The sequence below is a fragment of the Danio rerio genome, chromosome 7 (genome assembly GCF_052040795.2).
Source record: "Danio rerio strain M-AB ecotype USA chromosome 7, GRCz13ab, whole genome shotgun sequence".
NCBI classification, from domain to species: domain Eukaryota; kingdom Metazoa; phylum Chordata; class Actinopteri; order Cypriniformes; family Danionidae; genus Danio; species Danio rerio.
Window position 1 is genome coordinate 75,030,523 of NC_141027.1, and position 23,478 is coordinate 75,054,000.

General features: G+C 38.3%; 2 protein-coding genes across 2 annotated transcripts in view; both read right to left on the reverse strand.

Moving 5' to 3' along the window:
• Positions 1 to 23,478, reverse strand: part of LOC147843282 (uncharacterized) — a 513,583-nt gene that overhangs the window by 268,277 nt on the left and 221,828 nt on the right. The window lies entirely within an intron of this gene.
• Positions 16,077 to 23,478, reverse strand: part of LOC147836223 (uncharacterized) — a 41,684-nt gene continuing 34,282 nt past the window's right edge. The window contains exon 3 of the mRNA XM_087260105.1: positions 16,077 to 16,160. Coding sequence (XP_087116231.1) covers positions 16,077 to 16,160 — 84 coding nt within the window. The remainder of the gene's footprint in view (positions 16,161 to 23,478) is intronic.

The following is a 23,478-nucleotide window of genomic DNA, read 5'->3' on the forward strand; positions in this document are numbered from 1 at the left end:
AAAGAAAATAAACGTCAGCTGGAAATGACGCGTGACGAAGCGTCTTACGTTTCACGCATGCGCAGTACAGGTTAAAAGCATTCGTAGTCGTTTCAGTGTGGATGACAAAGTTTTGGAAAACGAATAGAAACGACAGTGTGGACGTGAAGCGTTTTTAAGAAAATTCCGTTTTCAAATTTATCCGGATTAGTGTAGACATGGTCTAAAACGCACTAGTGTAAACGGGGCCTAAGTTATATTTAGGAAATCGTCACTTTATCCCTAAATGCGGTTAATTGCTTGAAACCACTCCTTCTATAACATGTCTAATTATATATAAATGAACTTTGTACTTCTGAAAAATACAATCAACTTAATTTATACAATGTTGACGATCTGTTTCTAGAACGTAAACAAAAAACCCACAGCATCAGCCTCCATCCTCGCTTTCTGGCAAACATTCCCACTGCTATCCATGACACCGGATGTCTCGGAAATGTGTCTGAACGCGTCTGACTGCTTGTAGTGTAGCTTAAACAATCTTAATAAAATATTTCTGCAGAGGTTAGGTGGACCCCTGGCTCCTCTGGCTCATTATAGATCTCCGTGCGGGCCGATGAGTGCTGCTCAGGTCCCACTATGATTTATTAAGGCTGGATAAAGGAGAGGAAGCATGCTGGGTTTCCTCCGCCGCAAGACACTCAAGCCAAAGGGATGTTTTAGGGGCGAAGGTTCAGCAAAGTGGCCGTGCCAGACAGGTTTACATCATCTGCGGTTCATTTTAAAATGAATTATGGATGCCCAAATGAAATACATAGGAGTGAGCCGCTTTTAAATAATTCTCCCTTCTTTCAGGGTGCCTTCCATCCTTTTGTAACTTTCGCTTGGTGTATGTTTATATATATATATATATATATATATATATATATATATATATATATATATATATATATATATATATATATATATATATATGTGCATGTGAGCGTGTTTATGGATGTGCCCTGTGCATCAGCAGAGTTGCCCTGAGCTAAATTCAAGGCCATTTGCTCTTCAGAGCACAGCGCTAATGGGAGAGGGGAGGGACAGACAGGCCTTCTGTTTAAAAATGGATGGCTGTGATATGGCCAGATCTGAGCAAACAAACATCAGAGGCTAATTGGTTTGTTTGAAGGACAAGAGGCAGGGCTGCTCGTGTGGTTCTCCCCACCCACACCTGAGGAGATGTTTATTCGAGTCAAGACCCAGGAAACGACTGCAAGTGCTTTGGTCTAGCTCTGGACCAAAGCCATGTTGTACAATGCATGTAGGCTACTAAGAATTTATTAAAGGTTATTTTTGTTGATTTCAATTGACGTGACAGGTGCAGGTGTCGATTGTAAATGAAGTCACTTGCATAGGAAGTGTGGGTGCCTGAGCGTGAGCGAGAGTGCAAGCCTGAAGATGCAAGTTCAACTCTGCAGCCAGACCCTTCTCAGCAAAGATAGGGGAAGGATCGGCAAATAACCTCGAGCCGGGAATCAAACTCGAACGTTGGTGCTATGTGTCGACGCACTAACCCCTAGACCAGGGATGAGCAAACTTGATCCTCGAGGGCCGGTGTCCCTGCAGAGTTTTGTTCCAACACTAGTCAAACACACCTGAACATGCTAATCAGTGTCTTTAAGATCACAAGAAATCTATAAGCAGGTGTGTTTGATTAGGGTTGGAGCTAAACTGTGCAGGACACCGGCCCTCCAGGACCTAGTTTGCCCACCCCTGCCCTAGACTATTGGCGCCGACATAATGCATTACTTTTTAAAGTTTACTTTAAAATACTTTCCCCAACGCAGCATATTATTAATCTAATATTACTGAGAATACTCGGCTACAACATTTTTACATACATATTACCAGCATCAGGCCTGGCCCTAACCAATTTGGCAACCTAGGCAAGATTTCAGGTGGCGCCCCGTCACATCGCAGAAAACTCCACTACTAGTGCATAGTCATAAATAGGTTTTTGATCGACTACTACAAGCTGGGAAAACGTCAGATAAAGATGCCAATGCAATTAACGTCATTGCTGAATAGATCTAATATTTACACATTTGCCTGAGGAAGGGATGATGGGGGTAGTTACATTACTATTACAATTTTCTATAACATCTATGCCCTTCCATATCATTGGCGGACGTTAGAACTAACAGATAGCACTATAGCTATTTATTGATTAGCAATCTGTCAACGTTGGAATGTAAAAAAAAATGGGACAACAAATAGCTTCAAATGATAGAATACATAGCAAACATTAGAAAATATTGACAATAAAATAAAAGGTTTAGCCTATTAAAATTGAAATAAAGCTATCTATTTCAATCTAATCTATTTCAATCTTATATAATCTGTTTTAATTGTATTTGCATATTGATTAAAGTTACTATAGTTATTAAGTGAAGAGCAGGAAATGAATCTCTCATTGTGTTTGTTTGATAACAGAGGTGTTAATGTAAGAATGCACAGATCTATAATGAAAGCATCCAACTAATTTAGTAAGAGTTTGTGCTCATTTAAGAGAAAATTAGCTGTGTTTAAAATAAAGTGGGGAAAAAAATGGGAAAAAACAGGACGGAGCAAAAAAAAAGAAGCACTTTTCCGACGGTCCCTTACTGAGAGCTCCTCCCGGCGCGAGCTCTCCCGGCTAAATGCATATTGCGAGGGCAGTGGTCGTAATGTTGAGCAAAAAAAAAAAAAAAAAAGAAAAAAAAAGAAGCACTTTTCCGACGGTCCCTTACTGAGAGCTCCTCTCAGCGTGAGCTCTCACGGCTAAATGCATATTGCGAGGGCAGTGGTCGTAATGTTGAGCAAAAAAAAAAAAAAAAAGAAAAAAAAAGAAGCACTTTTCCGACGGTCCCTTACTGAGAGCTCCTCTCAGCGCGAGCTCTACCGGCTAAATGCATATTGCGAGGGCAGTGGTCGTAATGTCGAGCAAAAAAAAAAAAAGGAAGACAGCTGTGAAACATAAACAGCTTTGTCTTTTTGTAGGAAACACACTTTAGATGTTTTTAGAGTAAGAGGTTTTTGAGTTATTGCCGCTATAACTGATTGTGTCAGGAATATCGAAAACAAAACCAACTTAACCGCGCTCATTTCTGGCGCCCCCCTGGATGATAATGAAAGCATCCAACTAATTTAAGTGTTTGTGCTCATTTAAGAGAAAATTAGCTGTGTTTAAAATAAAGTGGGGAAAAAAAACGGGAAAAAACAGGACGGAGCAAAAAAAAAAGAAGCACTTTTCCGACGGTCCCTTACTGAGAGCTCCTCTCAGCGCGAGCTCTCACGGCTAAATGCATATTGCGAGGGCAGTGGTCCTAATGTTGAGCAAAAAAAAAAAGAAAAAGAAAAAAAAAGAAGCACTTTTCCGACGGTCCCTTACTGAGAGCTCCTCTCAGCGCGAGCTCTCCCGGCTAAAAGCATATTGCGAGGGCAGTGGTCGTAATGTCGAGCAAAAAAAAAAAAAGGAAGACAGCTGTGAAACATAAACAGCTTTGTCTTTTTGTAGGAAACACACTTGAGATGTTTTTAGAGTAAGAGGTTTTTGAGTTATTGCCGCTATAACTGAATGTGTCAGAAATATCGAAAACAAAACCAACTTAACCGCGCTCATTTCTGGCGCCCCCCTGGATGTACAGCGCCCTTAGCATTTGCCTATACTGCCTATGCCACGGGCTGGCCCTGACCAGCATGATCATTTTAAGCAACATTGTAATGCTATTTATTTCTTATTTGTAACGTGGAAATGGAAAATGGACAAATGTTAAGATTGAAACAATCAAAACGCAACCTCAAATCACACGTAAAAACCTATACTGATAAATTCTACCTGTTTAAACTAACTGTGGTATGAATGCTGGTTTAAGATGTTCAGGAGGTTCTAGTAACACCAGCTCAATCGCAGACCTTAGGGTCCAACCTGAAGTGATCTCGCTGGTTCGATGATACGTGTCAAAGGGTTAACCAAATACTCTTCTGAAGACAGCAACATTCCCTCTTGGGTGTGCGGGAGGTTCAGGGTTTGAGCTGTATAGAGAAAGGACTTGACATCTTTTGACCGAGGCAACAGGCTTAGCAGAGAAGGAATAGAGGATACAAAGATATATATTCCTTTACTCCACAGTTAATTTTCAAATCTCTAACATCCTATGGCTGTCTATTTTTTTTTTTCCGGAGTCTTCTCTTTTCACTTTTTTTTTTTTTTTTGTTGCTTTCATTCTTTTCTTTTAAGACGAAACGGGAGCCGGGTGCTGATAGTGATAGATGGCTCAGCGCTCTAACACTTTATCCAATTCAGTGCAGATTTCATCCAATAAAGAATCACTTGTGCACTCTCAAACTAAATGGAAGTCAGGCAGCGGAGAGAAAGGGGCTGCGGTTTGTTTCTGAGCTGCGAAAATCAAATTTTCTTAAAGCTGCCGCGGCAGTGGCTCGCGGAAAAAGCAGCAACAGCCATGACTGGCCGGGGCCACAGCCGTCTGCACACACAATTTAATCCATCACAGAGCGCCTGACACCACATCAATCAAGCTTTCATCAGCATGGACCCCAAAAAACTATATTTCCATTCACCCACTCCTAACTGGGCCAAAGCCAGGCCCCTGACGGCCAATAGCAGAGAGCGAGAGGCCCCCGACCAGACAGGACAGACCGACCGGGCAGCACCACCTATGGTGCACCTTCAGTAGGCAGGTTGCTTGGATTTTCAGCACACACGTACGCATTCGGAAATTCCTCATCGCAGAGACGTCTCAACAGCAGGCGAGGCTACATATTTCAGCCACTTTTCAGCGAGTCTGAAATAACAGACCTTTATTTTGAAAGTATAAAATGTAGCAGGATGATTTCTTTAGATTGTAGATATGCCTGCGCCCTTCAGCCTAATGAATAAAGAACTAAGGAAAGCTCTGCTGGTATGATAAACAAGGATTTTCAGTCAAATGATTTTACGATTTTTGTCTTAAAATATAATGGAAAAATATGCTTATATAAAACACATATATATATACAGTTGAAGTCAGAATTGTTAGCCCCCGTTTATTTATTTATTTTTTTCCCAATTTCTGTTTAACGCAAAGATTTTTTTCAACACATTTCTAAACATAATAGTTTTAATAACTCATTTTTAATACCGGATTAATTTTATCTTCGCCATGAGGACGGTAAATAATATTTGACTAGATATTTTTATAGAGACACTTCTTTCCAGCTTAAAGTGACATTTAAAGCCTTAACTAGACTAATTGGGTTAACTAAGCAGGTTAGGGTAATTAGGCAAGTTATTGTATAACAATGGTTTGTTTTGTGGAATATCGAAAAAATATATAGCTTAAAGGGGTTAATAATTTTGACCTAAAAAATTAAAAACTGCTTTTATTTCAGTCGAAATAATTCTTTAATTTTTTAAAACAGTATTTTAAGGACAAAATTATTACCCCATTTAAGCTATTTTTTTTTTTTTTTGTAAATAATCTACAGAACAAACCATCGCTATACAATAACTTGCCTAATTACCCTAACCTGCTTAGTTAACCTAATTAAGCTAGTTAAGCCTTTAAATGTCCCTTTAAGCTTTATAGAAGTGTCTTGAAGAATATCTAGTCTAATATTATTTACAGTCATCATGACAAAGATAAAATAAATCAGTTATTAGAGATGAGTTATTAAAACTATTATGTTTAGAAATGTGCTGAAAAAAATCTGCTCTACGATTGTGGAAAATTAAACAAGCTGTCTAATAATTTAAGGGGGCTCATATTTCTGGCTTCAACTGTATATTATACTTTAAATACATTAAACAATACAATAATACATTATTAATAAATAAATATATATATATATATATATATATATATATATATATATATATATATATATATATTACTAAATACTGTTTATTATTTTATTAAATATTGTGTAAAAACAAGATCTACTTATATCCATACACTTTTTTTTCCAACTTAAATTTTCTTTAAAAGAAAAAAAAAAAGAAAAAATGTTTTAAAATGTATAGAAACTATAATAAACTAAATATATGCACAACAATCTTTCCAAGTCGGTGTCCTCAGCAGTAAATACACGGAGCACTTTTAAACAAATGTTATAGTAAGGAAAATAAATAACCCATTTTGGTAAATAGAGTTAAAAATGACCTTTTTAAATAATAAGTTTAAAGTTTCATTGAGTTGGATTGTTGGTGATTTTGTGGATTTTGGCCAGGTTGGATAGCAATGAACACAGGGAAATTAAGACCTCTTTAAAATAGATTTAAGACCATATTTTAGTAAATTTAAGACTTTTTAAGGCATACAATTTGGATTTTGAGATTTAACACTTTTTAAGACCCAGCAGAAACCCTGATTAAGTGCAAGCATTTAAAGCTGCTAAACAGTAGTGCACTCTTTTAATAATAAGCTGAATTCAATGGGACATAAAGTCAGAATAATCCACCCCCCCCCCCCCTCCTTGTATATATTTCCCCCAATTTCTGTTTAACGGAGAGAAGAATTTATTCAACACATTTCTAAACATAATACTTTAACTCATTTCTAATAACTGATTTATTTTACCTGTGCCATGATGACTGTACATAATATTTGACTAGATATTTTTCACGACACTACTATTCAGCTTAAAGTGACATTTAAAGGCTTAATTAGGCAAGTTAGGGTAAGTAGGCAAGTCATTGTATAACAATGGTTTGTTCAGCAGACAAATACTGCTTAAGGGGGCTGATAATATTGACCATAAATGGTGTAAAGAAAAATTCAAACTGCTTTTATTCCAACTGAAAAAAAAACAAACAAGACTTTCTCCAGAATAAAAAAATATTAAATGAAATGCTGTGAAAAATTCCTTGTCCTACTAAATGTAATTTGGGAAATATCTGAAAAAGGAAAATACAATCACAGGAGCGCTAATCATGTGGACTTCAGCTGTATATGCAGGTATAATTAGTATAATAGTTACCTTCATACTGCCATAACACTTTGTTTAATAGCAACTAATTTGCTTTTGAGGTTACCTTTTCAAACAGACATTGTTCTTGTACTCACGATGTAAGAAAGCTACACACACTCACAGAGACACACACGCACACAAACATATTAAATGTAGCGTCCTTCATCATCCTTCGCCGTATGACACCCCATCATCCCGCCCTCCCCCTGCCTAACCTGACCCCTCCCGTGGCTGTCCTTTGTTCCGGGAACATGTCCCTCTTCACCCCCTCAGCATCCCACAGGCTGTGGCTCTGGTGGCCTATGATTTATAATTCATAGGGGCCGCTTTTATACGGGACCTTGGTCTACCTGATATCTCTCAACTGGTCCTGTCCCAGAACAGGGAAGCGGTGGGGGCTTTCTTCATTACACTATGACAGACTTCCTCCCACAACCGTCCTGCATGTACAGTTGAACGCAAAAATCATTAGTCCTCCTGTGTTCCCAAGGGATGCTTAATGAAGCAAAGAAACTGTCACAGTTTTTAATGTTTTTACTTCAGGAGGAAGTCTTATTTGTTTTAATTTTGCTGGAATAAAAAGGGTTTTATTGTGAGATTAAAAATATTAGCCCCCTTAAGATTTTCTTTTTTCTCTCGATTGTCTACAGAACAAACATGTGTTGCCCAATAACTTGCCTAATTAAGCCTCGAGCTGCACTTTAAGCTCAATACCAGTATCAGTATCTTGCTAAATAACTCTAAAATATTATATACTGTCATTACAGCAAACACAAAATAAATAAGTTTGTTATTTAAACTATTATGAGCCTATAAAGACTTGAGGGTACATAGAAACATATCAAAGTCAAAGGTCAAAGTTGGCTTTGTTTTCATTTCAAACACATGTACAGGACATACAGAGAATTGAAACTGCGTTACTCTTAGACCTTACACTGTAAACAATGATAGATTATTCATGACAACATAATTTTAGCTCATTGTAACTTATTTAGCTACATTAATTATGTTCTAACTTATTTTTATAAGTTACGCAAGTTGTTTTAAGTCATTTAAACATAATATAAGTTCAATGGACTCATAAGGTCTTTTTGATTCAGCTTCAATATTTAAGGAAACTAGGATTTTCTTTACAGTGGAGGTGCCTAACATGTAATATTATTATGTATAAAATTAGAATTTAAAATAAATAATAATTACAAGAAATACAATTACAAATAGAATATAATCAAAAAATATAAGTAAAAAAATACATTTGAAAACAATACAATTATACTTAATTACACCTGAGGGGCCCCAGAGTTTAGAGTGAAAGTAGCAGCATTAGTCTAGCACTGTGTAAATCAATATGTGGAACTTTAGATAGCTAGTCCAGTCGTCTTTGTGTATTGAATTTCAACTGATAATATTTTGATATTTCCCAGTGATGGGTTGCAGCTGGAGGGGCATCCGATGTGTGAAAACATTTGCTGGATAAGTTGGCGGTTCATTCCGCTGTGGTTACCCCAGATTATTAAAGGGACTAAGCTGAAAAGAAAATGAATGAATGAATGAATTAATTTTTATATATTTTTTTTAAAGAAACGCTAATATTTTGATATATTTATTTAAGGAAATAACAGTATTTTGGTATTTTTTTACAGAAATTATAATACTTTGATATAATTTTAACATAAATTATCATTTTTGATCAATATTTTTTACGAAAAAAATAGTATTTAGATTTTTTTTTACAGAAATTATAATATTTTGATATATTTTTAAAAAGAAATTATCATATTTTGATATACATTTTTTAAGGAAACATTAGTATTTTGAAATATTTTTTTAACAGAAACGATAATATTTTGATCTGTTTTTTTGTAACAGAAACGACAATAATTTGAAAAACTTTTTAATGAAACCTTTAATTATTGGAAACCTTTTCTCTGTTAAACAGCACTCAGGAAATGTATATATACTGTAACAAATATTTTGTGATTCACAAGTGTTTTCTTTTTATTTACAGTTGTAAATTGCATTATGGGACCTTGATCTCTGTTTTGACGACTTTTGATGTTAAAAATTTAACTCTAAAGTTCATCTACTGTAAGTGATTTTTTTGACCTTTTAGTAGTTTTGAAATAATATAACACATAAAAAAATACAGAAAAAAATCTGCAAAATAACAGAAAATGTGCTGACAGTATACTTAAAGGATTTTATACAACACCAACCCAGACAATAGATCACTTTAAACTAATAAAAGCGTTAATAAAAGTCATGTTTTTGAACTTTTCAAGGTTAAAAGATGTTGGAAGAAAGATCAAGGTCCCATAATGCTATTCAAAAACATAAATAGAGTAAATCTTCTTCTTTACTTTAGCCTTTGTCCGGTATGATTGCAGGGTCGGCTCTTTTTGGAACAAGTTCCATATGATAACGACTTTTTTACATCTTCCAGCCGGCCTGTTGTATGGGCTTGTCACACTCATACACTACGGACAATTTAGCCTACCGAATTCAACTGTAGCATTTCTCTGGACTGTGGGAGGAAACCAGAGCACCCGGAGGAATCCCACGTGAACGCAGGGAGAACATGCAAACTCCTCACAGAAATGCCAGCTGAGCTGAGGTTCGAATCAGCGACCCAGCAACCTTCTTGCTGTGCTACCCACTCTGCCACTGCGTCGCCCATAAATAAAAAATACAGTATATATATATATATATATATATATATATATATATATATATATATATATATATATATATATATATATATATATATATATCACAATGATATAACATGATATCACAAAAATGCTAATTTACAGTCTCTCTTCAATTTTTACAATTATATATATATATATATATATATATATATATATATATATATATATATATATATATATATATGTACGGCAAAAATGCAATTTCGATAACTATTTTTCATATTGTTTATGCTTCCAGATTAAAAAATAAACAACAACAATGACTGAAGCGACAAAAATAAAGGGTCCATAAATGGGCACAACATATTCAGCCGATAAATTTCCGGCGGCTGAAAATTCGGCGCATCTCTAATATCAAAGCACTTCTAGATTCTCAGTGTTGCACATTTCTGCTGTGTGATTGGCTCTTACAACAATCAAGTCCAGAGCTTATAATTGTTATTGACAAAAAATGTATCGCAATTTGATATAATATCGTTTTTCAGCACATCCCCTTTGTTTATATAACTTTAAAGGAGGGCTAATCATTTTAACTTCAACTGTTTATGGGATTTAATGATCTGTACGCCAGACCAGTGATATCATCTGCATCGTCTGAAAGAAAAGACCCTCGATTGTTGTGGACTATGATAAACACAGCCCGCACAGGCATTAGCCTCGCTCCTGTAAAGCATGCGGCCCCTGGCCCGGACCAGCGTGAGTGTGTGCGTATGACAGCGAAAGAGCGAGAGCGGCGCTGTGAAGTTGACCCCAGCGTGGGCTCTGGGCATCAGGCTGTGGGCCAGGCCTGATTCTGCTGAAGGCTCTGCTCCAATGCTCCGCTGGCCTCCTGAACCCTGCCCGTGCTCCAGCGCTGCCCCTGCACTGTACTCCCGCACGCTCCCCCCCCTCCTCCGCCTCCCCACGGGGGGCTCCATCACGGCAGGGCTTGTCCGATTGCCAGCGGCGGGTTAAACGACAAAGAGAGGGCAGCTCAGCCCGGATCAGAGGCATGTATTATTGTTGTTGTTGCTAAGTGCTCCGGACTAATTATTCCTCCCTGATTTGCAAATGGAGCCTGGCCTCATTTCCATATCAATGGCCGGAGAAAGGCAGAGAGAGGATAAGATGAGTTGAAGAAGGATGTGGTGGTGGTGGGGGGAGTTAAGCGTGCTGCATGCCCCTCGTTCCAACAACAAACACAAAACAACCCCCCCCCTGATTCTTCTCGGATGGGCTAATAAAGACACTAAACAGAATGGTGGTCGGTGGAGTCATTTGGAAGGGGGGCACGATGAGATGTCAAATTATTGGGCAGGCCTTGGATTAGTTCAGTTGTAGCGTGGCCCCGCACTCCACTGAGATCATTTAGGCAATTACCAAGAACAAAGACAGCGGCAGTGTTGAACAGCTCCACTTCAAAGACTTGCGCCAGGCGAACAGTTACAGCACACTGGTCAATTTCCATACAAACCGAGCCCCCCACCCCCTCCCCTCGGCCTCCCCTCCTCAACATGCCTCAAGGCATTCTAGCAGTGCTAATGAACACTAGCTGCCTCCGCTGCCAAACAACACACACTCCTAACTCCGATGAGAAGTTCATGATGCGCTCTCCACTTGTGTTTCGAACACAAAGAGGACGAGCGAGCCTTGACAACAACTACTTGACTCTTTATTGCCCAATTGCTGGCTGGGCGTCGGGCCCCTTTGTCCCCTTTTCTTGCCTGTAAAAAAAAAAAAGAAACGCAGAGCTTGTGAAAATTGTATGTTTTTCAGACAATCACTTCGCCTTCAAATCGACATCAAATCAACTGCTTTTGAGGAGAAGCTATTTATTTTGCGTTCTAAAGGCTGCAGCGGTCTCGCGTAACTGGTGTAATCATTGTCATTGTTTAGGAAAATATTTTCTGATGCGTAGCACCAGCTAGATGGCAAAATTGCACTTTTATTTTGAAACTCCATGTGAAATGGTTGAAACTGATATTATACGAGTAATAAGGCAAATGAAAGGATTCTTTCGTATGCAAATTGAGGAGGGAATAGAGGGTTTTAATATTTTAAGTTTCAATATAGGACTGTTTTGCGAAGCAAACAGTGAGTACATTTACATGGGCACTAATAATCTGATTTTAATACGAATGAGACATACTCTGATTAAGAGTCTACCATGTAAACAGCGATTTTTGATTAATTTAATCCGATTAAGGTCATTACAGAAATCAGATTAAGACATGTAGAGTATGTACTGTATATACTGAAGTGCAGTACAGACATGTGAACACTTTAGTCCACAGGTATCAAACTCAGTTCCACAAGGGCCTCAGCTCTGCACAGTTTAGTTCCAACCCTAATTAAACACACCTGATCAAACTAATTGAGTCCTTCAGGCTTGTTTGAAATCTACAGGTAAGTGTGTTGGAGCAGGGTTGGAACTCAACTGTGCAGGGCTTCGGCCCTCCAGGAATTGAGTTTGACACCCCTGTTTTAGTCAAACTGTGACCATCATGTTGGATTTTTGTCTCATTTTGCGACAGGATAGTCTTTATACACACGGCTGTTTGTGCTATTCTCTGCACCAACCAAGTCCGAGAAGGACCACATACATCCACCCACAGTTTATTTTTTCCATACGGCGTGTGGTATCAAATTTCATTAAAACAACACTCATCCTGCAGTTCAAACTCGCATCCAATATCTCGTTTGCCATGGGGGCATGCATGAAATGTTCCTGAATGAAAGTGAAACTGCCAGTCGACAAATTAAAAATTCAATTAAAAATTAAACTCCAGAGGAAATGTGAATAGCATGGTGACTCAATGATGTTAATCGAATCATGTGCTGTAACATGTAAAATGAGATCATGAAAGGAACATTCAAAAAGCAGCTCGTGTAAACACCTTAACCATATTATTGTCTTATTCAGATTAAGGCAAATAAGTTGATTACTGATGTCCATGTAAATGTAATCAGAAACATTAGTACCCTGTTCTACCTTGAAATATTAATGTAGCACTTGACATTTCTAATTTCACATACAGTTGAAGTCAGAATGATTAGCCCCCCTTTGATTTATTTATTTTTTTAATGTTTGCCAAATGATGTTTAACAGAGCAAGGAAATTTTAACAGTATGTCTGATAATATTTTTTCTTATGGAGAAAGTCTTATTTGTTTTATTTCGGCTAGAATAAAAGCCGTTTTGAATTTTTTTAAACACCATTTTAAGGACAAAATTATTAGCCCCTTTAAGCAAATGTTGTTTTGATTGTCTACAGAACAAACCATTGTTATATAATAACTTGCCTAATTACCCTAGCCTGCCTAGGTAACCTTATTAACCTAGTTAAGCCTTTAAATGTCCCTTTAAGCTTTTCAAGTGTATTAAAAAATATCTAGTAAAATATTTTTTACTGTCATCATGGCAAAGATAAAATAAATCAGTTATTAGAGATGATTTATTAAAACTATTATGTTTAGAAATGTGTTACACTCTCCGTTACACATAAATTGGGGGGAAAAATAAACAGGGGGGCTAATAATTCTGACTTCAGCTGTATATCCAGAATTCTGTTTAGATTCATCATAGATTATAATTCATTCTTAATTAAGCAAATGCACTACAAATAAATTTTGCCCTTAGTATGTTAATATCCCTTTCAAAACTGGCAAATCTGCATTTGATTGACAGGGTTGGAAAAAAATCTCCATCTCATATAGCCTAGTGGACCATACATATGCACTGAAATGTGTGTGTGTGTGTGTGTGTGTGTGTGTGTTGTGCTGTGCTTATAGTCCATCTGATTAATCCTAAACTGCTTCTGCTGTGTGTGTTTGCAATCAAGCGGAATCTGGGCCAGGTGTGTGAGTGAGGTGCATGATGTCATTTGTAGTCAAGTGGCAGATTTGTAGTTCTTCAGCTATCTGCACAGGATGGATCGCTGGTGATTGTGACACCTCCCTTAATGAAGATCAAATAAATTAAACTCATATCAAAATAAAACATATTAAAAAAAATCCACTAAGACCGAGCAAACTTGGCTTTTAAGTGGCCAAAAAAGTGTTAAACCTAAAGCGGAACAAGGATAAGTAAAAAATAAAATAGTATAATGTACAGTGTTTAAAGAATTGGAAATATTGGAAACGTGTTGACTGCATGCTAGTCTCAAAAACCATCACAGGGGCCCTCCAACTGTGTGCCAATGTGATTGGGTTTGCAACAGTAGCACTCAAGCACTTAATCAAGAGGAATCTGGGCCAGGTGTGTGAGTGAGGTGCATGATGGCATTTGTAGTTCATTAAAGGGGCAGATTTGTAGTTCTTCAGCAATCTGAATCTGAATGCAATCTGAATGCGAGTCAACAGTTTGCAACAGTAGAGCTGCGTTCCAAATCACATACTTATGCAGTATTCTACTCCATTTTGTAGTATAAATAGTGATAGCAGTGTGTTTACACTGAAAACTCTAAAAATAATAATTAATGCACTTTAATTACCCGGATGATGCACTCATTCAGCCGGTAAAATAAAGTGTGGAATGATGAACCCTTCATGCACTCAACAGTCGCAGCTTTGCTCACATAGCGGAAGGGGCGGAGCTATCAGGCGCACATGTTGGATAACTATATTTATTTTGGATGGTGAAAGTAAAATTCTCCTACGAGAGTGATTATAGCGCCTCCCGATGGTGAATGCGGTTACACTTACGGCAGGTATTATTTGATACTTCAATCATTTATTTCACTGATTTGGAGACCGTCAAATGCCATCAGGGAAACGCTTTGAATTTCCGTTTAGTAAAAAAAATTAGTGCTCCATTTGGGACGACACTACAGTCATACTATGCTGTTGAGTGTGTAAGTGCGTAAGTCCATAGTGCATGAGTGCATAATGTATAGGGTACCATTTGAGACACAGCTTAGCACTTTAGCATTTAATCAGGGGGAATCTGGACCAGGTGTGAGAGTGAGGTGCATGATGGGATTTGTAGTTCAATAAAATGGCTGATTTGTAGTTCTTCAGCTATCTATACAGGCTGGATTGCTGGTGATTGTGACACCTTCCTTAATAAATTAAACTCATATAAAATAAAATGCAAAATTAAAATGCAAAAAAATAAACTAAAAAAATCAACTAAGACTGTGCAAACTTAGATTTTATGTGGCCAAAAAAGTTTCAGACCTAAAGCGGAATAAGCAACATAAGACAATAAAAAGTATGTGCAGTGTTAAAAAGAATGGGGAATATTTGAAAAGTGTTGACTGAAATAAATCAGAGGGAATCTGCACTAGGTGTGAGAGTGAGGTGCATGATGGCATTTGTAGTTCATTAAAGTGGCCGATTTGTAGTTCTTCAGCGATCTACACAGACTGGATCGCTGGTGATTGTTACAACTTCCTTAATAAACTAAACTCATATAAAAATTGCTAAATAAAGCACAAAAAAAAATCCATTAAGACTGTGCAAACTTTGCTTTTAGGCGGCCAAAAAAGTTTCAGACCTAAAGCGGAACAAGCAACATAAGTAAAAAATAAAAAAATAAAAAAGTATGTGCAGTGTTAAAAAGAATAGGGAATATTTGAAAAGTGTTGACTGAAATAAATCAGGGGGAATCTGCTCTAGGTGTGAGAGTGAGGTGCATGATGGCATTTGTAGTTCAATAAAGTGGCTGATTTGTAGTTCTTCAGCGATCTACACAGGCTGGATCGCTGATGATTGTGACAACTTCCTTAATAAACTAAACTCATATAAAAAATGCTAAATAAAGCAAAAAAAATCCATTAAGACTGTGCAAACTTTGCTTTTAGGCGGCCAAAAAAGTTTCAGACCTAAAGCGGAACAAGCAACATAAGTAAAAAAAAAAAAAAAAATAGTATGTGCAGTGTTTAAAAGAATGGGGAATATTTGAAAAGTGTTGACTGAATGCTAGTCTCAAAAACCGCCGCAGTGGCCCTCCAACTGTGTGCCAAAGTGATTGGGTTTGCAACAGTAGCACTTAAGCTGTAGCGCTGAAGAGCGGCCCCCTCCAGCATTCAGCGCTAATGTATTCAACAGTTTTTTCCGCCATGCTAAGATCGTCCTCGATTTCCTCGAACAAAAGCCCAGCTTCTGCAATCATGCCCTATCTGCTAAGTGTTCACTCAACAATCTGGGACAAGCCGGAGTTATGAGAGCACAAGTCTTTAATCGTGTTTATACTAGAGTCTCGAGATGTTTATTGTTTATCGCCGACTGTAAAATTGGACCAACAGTCACTGTTCTTTATAATGATCACCACCATAAGAATGGTCGCCGGCCATTGCACCTGAGCGAGGCAATCCCTTAAAGGTGTGGATATTAAAAATTCAGGATCTGTTTGTCGGCTGTGACCTCCGTGTTTGTCAGCCTGCAGAAAGGGATCGCGGATGGGTTGACAGGATCAGTCATTGCGGATGGCACATTCCTCGGTGCAGCAGCGGGCCGCGTGGAACTGCAGCCTGACGCCTCCAATAGGGCGACAGGCCTTTGAGTTTGAGACAAACCCAGAACGTCACTGCCAGTTTTGGGGGAGTCGCTGGGTCTGACAGCCCTCCACAATCATCTCAGCGCTGCCTCTTCCCAGAGCAGGCCAAATTGGTCGATCTCAGCCCCAGTCTTGATACTGCTTTTAAAGATCCAAGGCAAACATACAAGCAACCAGATCCGCCACTTAGGGTTGGGTTTCGACAAAATATAGAGCCTTATCACACGTGATAAATAATTCAGATGCAGCAAAATCGGACTTTGTAGAATGTTTATTGATACGGCATGGGCGGTGTCAGACCGGTGACATGGATATTGATAACGCCATCTGAGCGCAGGAGACGCCTGACAACTCCCGACGGAGAATAACGCATAAATGAAAATATTTCTTACAAACACAGAGACTCGTGTCGTAAATGTAACCGATTTAGGGCGAACCGAGAGCCGAGAGAGAAAGAAAGTAGCAGACGGAGAGATGAAATGAGGCGAAGGCGCCTGATAAAACAATGACAAGAGCGATAAAGTCGTCGTCGGAAGACTGCAGATGAAAGGCAGAGAAATAAAAGCATGGATGTCATTAGAAGTCATCTTTTCATTCCCTCACAAAAGCAGTTAATATGAGCTTGAACACACAGATATATTAAAGCGGAATATTCTCATTATTATTAATACTAATAAGGAGACATCACATTGTGAGGAACAGCCTCGGCGCATGCTAATAGTCGCAGGACTCATAATGGTAATGTCATGAGACTCGGCTTCTCCCGCTCATCACCGCATCCGCTTCATTCCCATCTTCCCATTCATCTGACAGGAGTCATATTCCTCAGAATCTAACACTGGGGCCCTTTAGCACTGATAATATAAAATAATGTATTCTTTACATTTATTAAATACACACTTGGAAATATAATATAGCGCCGCGCCCCCACTCTCCTCCCCCTCCCCGTTTCCGTTCCCAGGTTGTGCGGTGACGAAAAGAGGCTGCCGGTGTCAGGGAAATCGGCCAGCGAGTATTTGTTTGAGATGCAAAACTGTTTAAATCTTTAATAAAACGACAAGGATGGAATATCAGACATCATCTGCCGGGCGTGAGGGACAGAGCATTTATATTGTGTCATTTGAAGGCCTAGGAGATCAGTGTGTGTGTGTGTGTGTGTGGTTGAAAATTGTTCCATGATGACATTATTCTTATTTGAAATATTCCTCTCGCCTCTCTCTCTCTCTGTCCGATGGTGCCGCACCAGAGGCCATTATAATTCCCAGCCCTCCTGGCAGCAATCCTTCAAACATTTCCAAGACAAATTTCCATCCCTCTTAACGCGTTATTAATGCCACTTGGTTTTATTTCTAAATAAGTTATGTTTGGGAGGAGAAAGAGAGAGCGATTCAGCGATGCTGCCGTATCACTTAGAAAAGAAAAACGAACAGGAAAATGAGACCATTCTCTTAAGTTATTATAGAAGCATCATTATGGTGCATCTGCTTTTTTGCGTGACCGGCTTCGTAAGCCGCCCGTATTGGAGCAGTTTGATGAAAAATTACAACACCCATTACGTCTGCTTATCATAATAGCCTGCCCGCAATAGACAACAGCCTTCGCATGTGAACAATTCCTAATGTTCCTGCAATCCAGGCATTTAGAGCAAATGAGCAGGGTCATCAGCGGCTTCGTCTCTCACTTTAGACAAGCTAATATGACGTTCCCGGAGAGACCGCAGCATCCCCTAATGGATTACAACAGGTATGGTGAATATAGGATGCAGTGGAGCAAGATTATAATAGTTTTAGATTGTTCATTAGTTTTAGTTTTTATTTGGTTTTGACTTTTTGTTTTTAAATTTTGTTAGTTTTAGTTTTTAGAGGTAGATTTGTTGTTTTTTTATTTTAAAACTGCTTTTAGTTTAGTTTTTATTAGTTTCAGCATTAGTTTGTTCAATCTTTTTTTTTTTTTTGAAAAATTAGGATATTTGTTAGGTTCAAGATTCAAAATTATCAGAATAAATTTTGTATAATGAAAACTCAACCAAAGATTTTTACATTTTTTGAGACAAGAACGCTACAATCTATCTACTACCATCTCTACCTATACTCAAATTCAAATACAACAGCCCACAAGACCGCTGCCTTAAGTACAAAATGTGTGCAAGACTGCTTCATTAAATATAAGAAGTTCTTTTGTGACAATCTTCCCATGTTTGGACTTAACAAATCAAAAATATGTAGTCAGCAAATAGAGGTAAAGTTGGATTTATATTCAGATATTCAGATATTCTCTTTAATAATATGATTTGAGAAAAGTATTCTTTCCAAATTCGAATTAGGGAAATCATATTAGCAGTCAATGATTATCAAAGTACAACCATGTTTACTGTCAGATAGTGCTAATGTTGTTTTAAAATCATACTTGCATGCTAATTCTGACCAAATATTCAAATTAGGGTGGTGAACAATATAGAGAAAGTTAAATGCAAATGTGTGAATATAAAACCAACCCAGATAGCAGGTAGTAATCGGTCCGAGCTAGGCTTCCCTTCGGCGCCTCCGGCTCCGACTCGGCATCGGCGATTGTTACCCATTCATCTGCCAGCTCGCTGGCGCACATGCGGTTGTGATGCAGCTGTAAGGCGCTGGCCCAATTCTAGTCAACCATATCCATATATTATAAAAAAAATAAAATAAATAAATTAATTAATTACTAATGCTTTCCTTCTTAGACTTTACAGACCTGAAACTTGCCTACAGCACTTATTCATTGTTGCTCTTATAGTTGTGTAAATTGCTTCCTTGTTCTCATTTGTAAGTCGCTTTGGATAAAAGTGTCTGCTAAATGACTAAATGTAAATGTGTATCCGGCCCGAGTCTGTCTGTAGAGTCCGGGCCACTTCTGGCAAGGACTCGGCTGATGGCAACCGATTAAATTCTTATTTTATCTAGTAATCTGTTAGCCCCATGTTTAATAATAATTAGAGAAAATATTCATGGTACGACAGCAACAAAATAATAAGAATATTTAGTGTGGATGGTCGCAATGTTTAGACGCAAACAAAATGTTATTTATAAATGGATTATACATATCATCTAGAGAAAAACGGTGTAAAATGTGCTAATTTTCGATTTTTTTTAAAGCAGAAGTTGGTTTCATAAGAAACATGCGTGAGAAAACGAAATATATTTACCTATATAGTCAGCAATTAGCTATATTTCAGTCAGTTAAAAAGGAAAATGTTTCTTGACAGCGCTTTACCAACAATTTTAAACAGAGAAAGAGAGAGGGGGGAAACATTACCTGATTGATCGTTGGTAATATTTCCGGAAGATCAACATGTGGCAGTTTAGCTAAATTAATTCACTCCTCCTGAAGTGATGTGTGTGATGCACCTTCATCGTTTGCGATGTCTTAAAACATTGTTTTCCAGCCGCAGCCGTGCTTCATTCTCGAAATGTATAGTTTGTCTAAAGTGATGTACACTAACTATATAGTAAACTATGAGCAGGGATTCAATCAGCCAGCGCAGTCGTAGCTCCATAGTAAAAGGGGACATTTTCTGTCTGCGAGTTTGTTTACCTGCGTGAGTTTCATTAACATTTTCCCACATGTGAATTCTGACCAATCGAAAAGCAGTTTAGGGAATATGTTCAACAACATCTGGCCAATGAGTGATGTGGATTTTGTCAGATGACTGCATTTTCTTTTCAACTGGTTCGGACCAAAGCAATCAGTGTGGTGTGAAAACTACCCAAAGATGGCAGAAAATGCTACAATGTATCATTTATTGCCCTTGGTCCGGACCAAATGAAGCGAACTACAGTTTAGTCACGGCAGGCTGTCATGAACTAGGCTGCGCCCGAAACCGCCTACGACTAAGTAGGTACAGCATTTAAATTTAAACGTACTACTGGGCCGCTAGAAAAGTACGTTCTATACAGTGGGAACGTGAAAAGTATGAATGGAATTCGGACGTACTACATCCGCCATTTTGTCATGGTCACGTGACCTACCTGCGTCAGTTGCGTCGCTTTACTCCCATTCATGAATTCGCTCGCGGGGCATCATGGGATAGCATAGCATGCATGCGATGCGCACTCCAGAATCTCGCCGGAAGTAGTAAGTCATCCAGGTACTTCTCGCATACTGATTTTAGAATTATATGAATTCAGACATCCTACTCGGCTCGCATACTGATTCTAGCATACTATATAGTATTGAAGTATGCGGTTTCGGACGCAGCCATTCTGTTTGTGTTCACTGAATCACGCATGCGCAGTATTATCGCTTTTGTGAATATGTGTTTAACGTCACTTGAGACGCGAATCGTTTTAAATGATTCAGTTCGATTTTGTGAATTAGTTCAACCGATTCACTTAGAAGATTCAGTTAAACAGAACAATTCGTTCGCGATTGGGATCACTACAGAAATAAAACTCATTACTGAGCACAAATGTGTTTAATTAATACTTTTAAGTGTCTTCTCGGGTCGTATTTAATGTTGTCACCAGGCTGCTGTCACGTCCAGCCGTTGTTTTTGCAGCAGAATTACTCTGAGGTGCCGTACGGATCAAAAACCTTTAGCGCAGAATAAACACTTTTAAAAGGCTTACATTTGTAGCAAATGCATTTACAAAGACGAAAACGAAGGACATTTTTGCTATAATTTTATTTAGTTTTGGTTAGTTTTGTATGTACACAACCCTGCTGAAAAAAAACAGCTTAAACCAGCTTAAGCTGGTTGGCTGGTTTATGCTTGTCTACCAGCCTGGTTTCAGATGGGTTTTGACCTGGAAAACCAGCCTGGAAATTGCCAAAACCCCTCTAAAAAAAGGCTGATCGACCAGCTAAAACCAACCAACCAGGCTGGTTTGAGCTGAGGGGCTTTTTCAGAAAGGATACAGTTTCAGTTCTAGTTAAAAAAAAAAAGATTTTATTTTTATTTAATTTAACGAAAACGATTTTTCAATTCTAGATTTCGTTTTTGTTAACTATAATAACCATGCAGTGGACAAAACAAAAACACATGCAAGTGTTTTGCCAGCAGGTGCATGCTTTTTCTGTCTCTCATTTTTGTAACTCGGCAGCCCAACAGCAGTGAACGTGGACTACTGGGACGATATCAAGCAGGCCTCCACATGCGCCGCGTTCCGCAAGCACACGAGCAGACATACAGGGGTTTGTTTAGCAAGCAGCAGCTTTGTTTTTAGGGAGCAGAGCTACAGCAACAGGGATGACGGAAGACAGAAGTCTGTCAAAAACAAGCGACGGCTTTGAATGAATGAAGGGTGGGGGTCTTTAAACACAATAGTCGAGTAAGCAAGCGAAATAGAAAACCAATGAGGAAAAAAAAAAACAGACCCGGAATAGACAAACACGCATAGTATGCGTTCCCACAACATCCAGTACAAACAAAAAGGAACAAAATTACTGAATATGAAACTGTGTTTGGGGAAAGTGGGTTATTTTGAGTGTTGTTTCGCTCTTTTCCAACCACACTAGGCCTGATGTTATTCAGATTAGCTCTGAAAGAGGAAGAGGTGTCACTGAACCTCAGAATAGCTAGCTGAGATGGATCAGATCGGTGAATATTTGCTTGCTGCTTGTGACATTTTGGCATAAATCAGCAGGATGATAGATGCAATTCCAAACTAATCATTGTAAAATAATCAACAGTTGCTATAAAAACAACCATGCTTTTATAAACTCTAAAATATATCCGTCAGACTGTGCTTAGACACACGGTAAAATCCTACATGTACACTCAAAAAAGTGATTTTGCTGGTTGTTTAAACGACTTATTTAAAATGAGCTGAATCAAAACAATTCTTGAGGGGTTTTTAGGGACAGGTAAATAGTTTTATGTTCAATCCACTTAAAATGGCTAAAACAATTATGTTAACTTTAGGCACAGTGGCTCAATGACAGGCACGTGCACACATAGGGCTCAACCTGTGCAGTGCACATGCTCTTTTTAGTCTTGGATAGAAAGTGCCCTTCTAAAACGATGAAAAGTGCCCCCGCGACGCGACACACCCTCGGCCCCGCTCTTCAGTAGGCGCGCGACAACACCGCTCTTGACTACGCGCGCAACAACAACTCCCCCCCCCCCCCCCCCCCCGGATTTCAAATATTTTATCCTGCACATGCCCTTTGGACGGTCTTTGCACGGGCCTGCTCAATGATTACCATTGTCGCCTCACAGCGAAAAGGTCACTGTTCTCTCCATGTTGATGTGGGTTTTCTCCGAGTGCTCCGGTCACAGTTCAAAGACATGCGCTATGGGTGAATTGAGTAAACTAAATGTTTAAGGTGTGAATGAGTATGTATGGGTGTTTCCCAGTACTGGGTTGCAGCTGGAAGAGCATCCGCTGTGTAAAACACATGCTCGACATGGCTGTTCATTCTGCTGTGTGGACCTCTGATGAATACAGGGACTAAGCCGAAGGAAAATGAACACTGAAAAAAAATATTCAAGGATGATTCCTTGAATTTCCTAAAATATTTTAAGTTAAGTGGTTGAAAACCATTAGTTTGGGCTGGATTTAAACAAATAAATTAAGTTAAACATTTCTAAATTTAATTTGTTTGCTTAAATTCAACACAAATAAATTGTTTACAACAATTTTGCAGACAACATTTTTTTCAGCGAATAAACGAATTATGCTAACTTGATTGATTTGTGTTGAGAAAGCATGAAGAAATTGTGCGGAGCCCAGCATTTTTTACAGTGTGTGATGCCACTCTACAAAGTGTTAAAGTAATGCTAGGGGCCCTATCATACACCAGGCGCAATGTACCGCAAGGCGCGACGCAATGGTTGTTTGCTAGTTTCAGCTTGGCGCAGTAGTTGTTTAGACATTGTGCGCCACGCTGTTTAAATAGCAAATGCATTTGCGCTCATATGTGCGCCCACAGGTGCTCTGGTCTAAAAAAAAGGAGGCGTGTTAAGATGCATTGCTATCACGTTGCTATTTTGAAAAACTAATCGAATGTTCAATAGACCACAACAAAGCCGGTCTAAAGTCCAGCGCAGAGCGTGTTAGTTGTGCTCCTCGCTTACATATTATACAGACAGGATGTACAGCAATACGCAAATATCTTTACCTATGAAAAATAATTAAATATTGAGGATATATATAGGATATAGTAAGGATATATATAGGATATAAATATAAAGGATTAAAATATTACAAAACATATTAACTTCTAGCCTATATAAATATAAAAAACATACTTTCATGCCTTCTTCATTTCAGGAGACTTTTTCAGTTTATTTGTGACTATTTGCTTTTGTATAATGTTATTAATTTATTATCAGTATATAAGT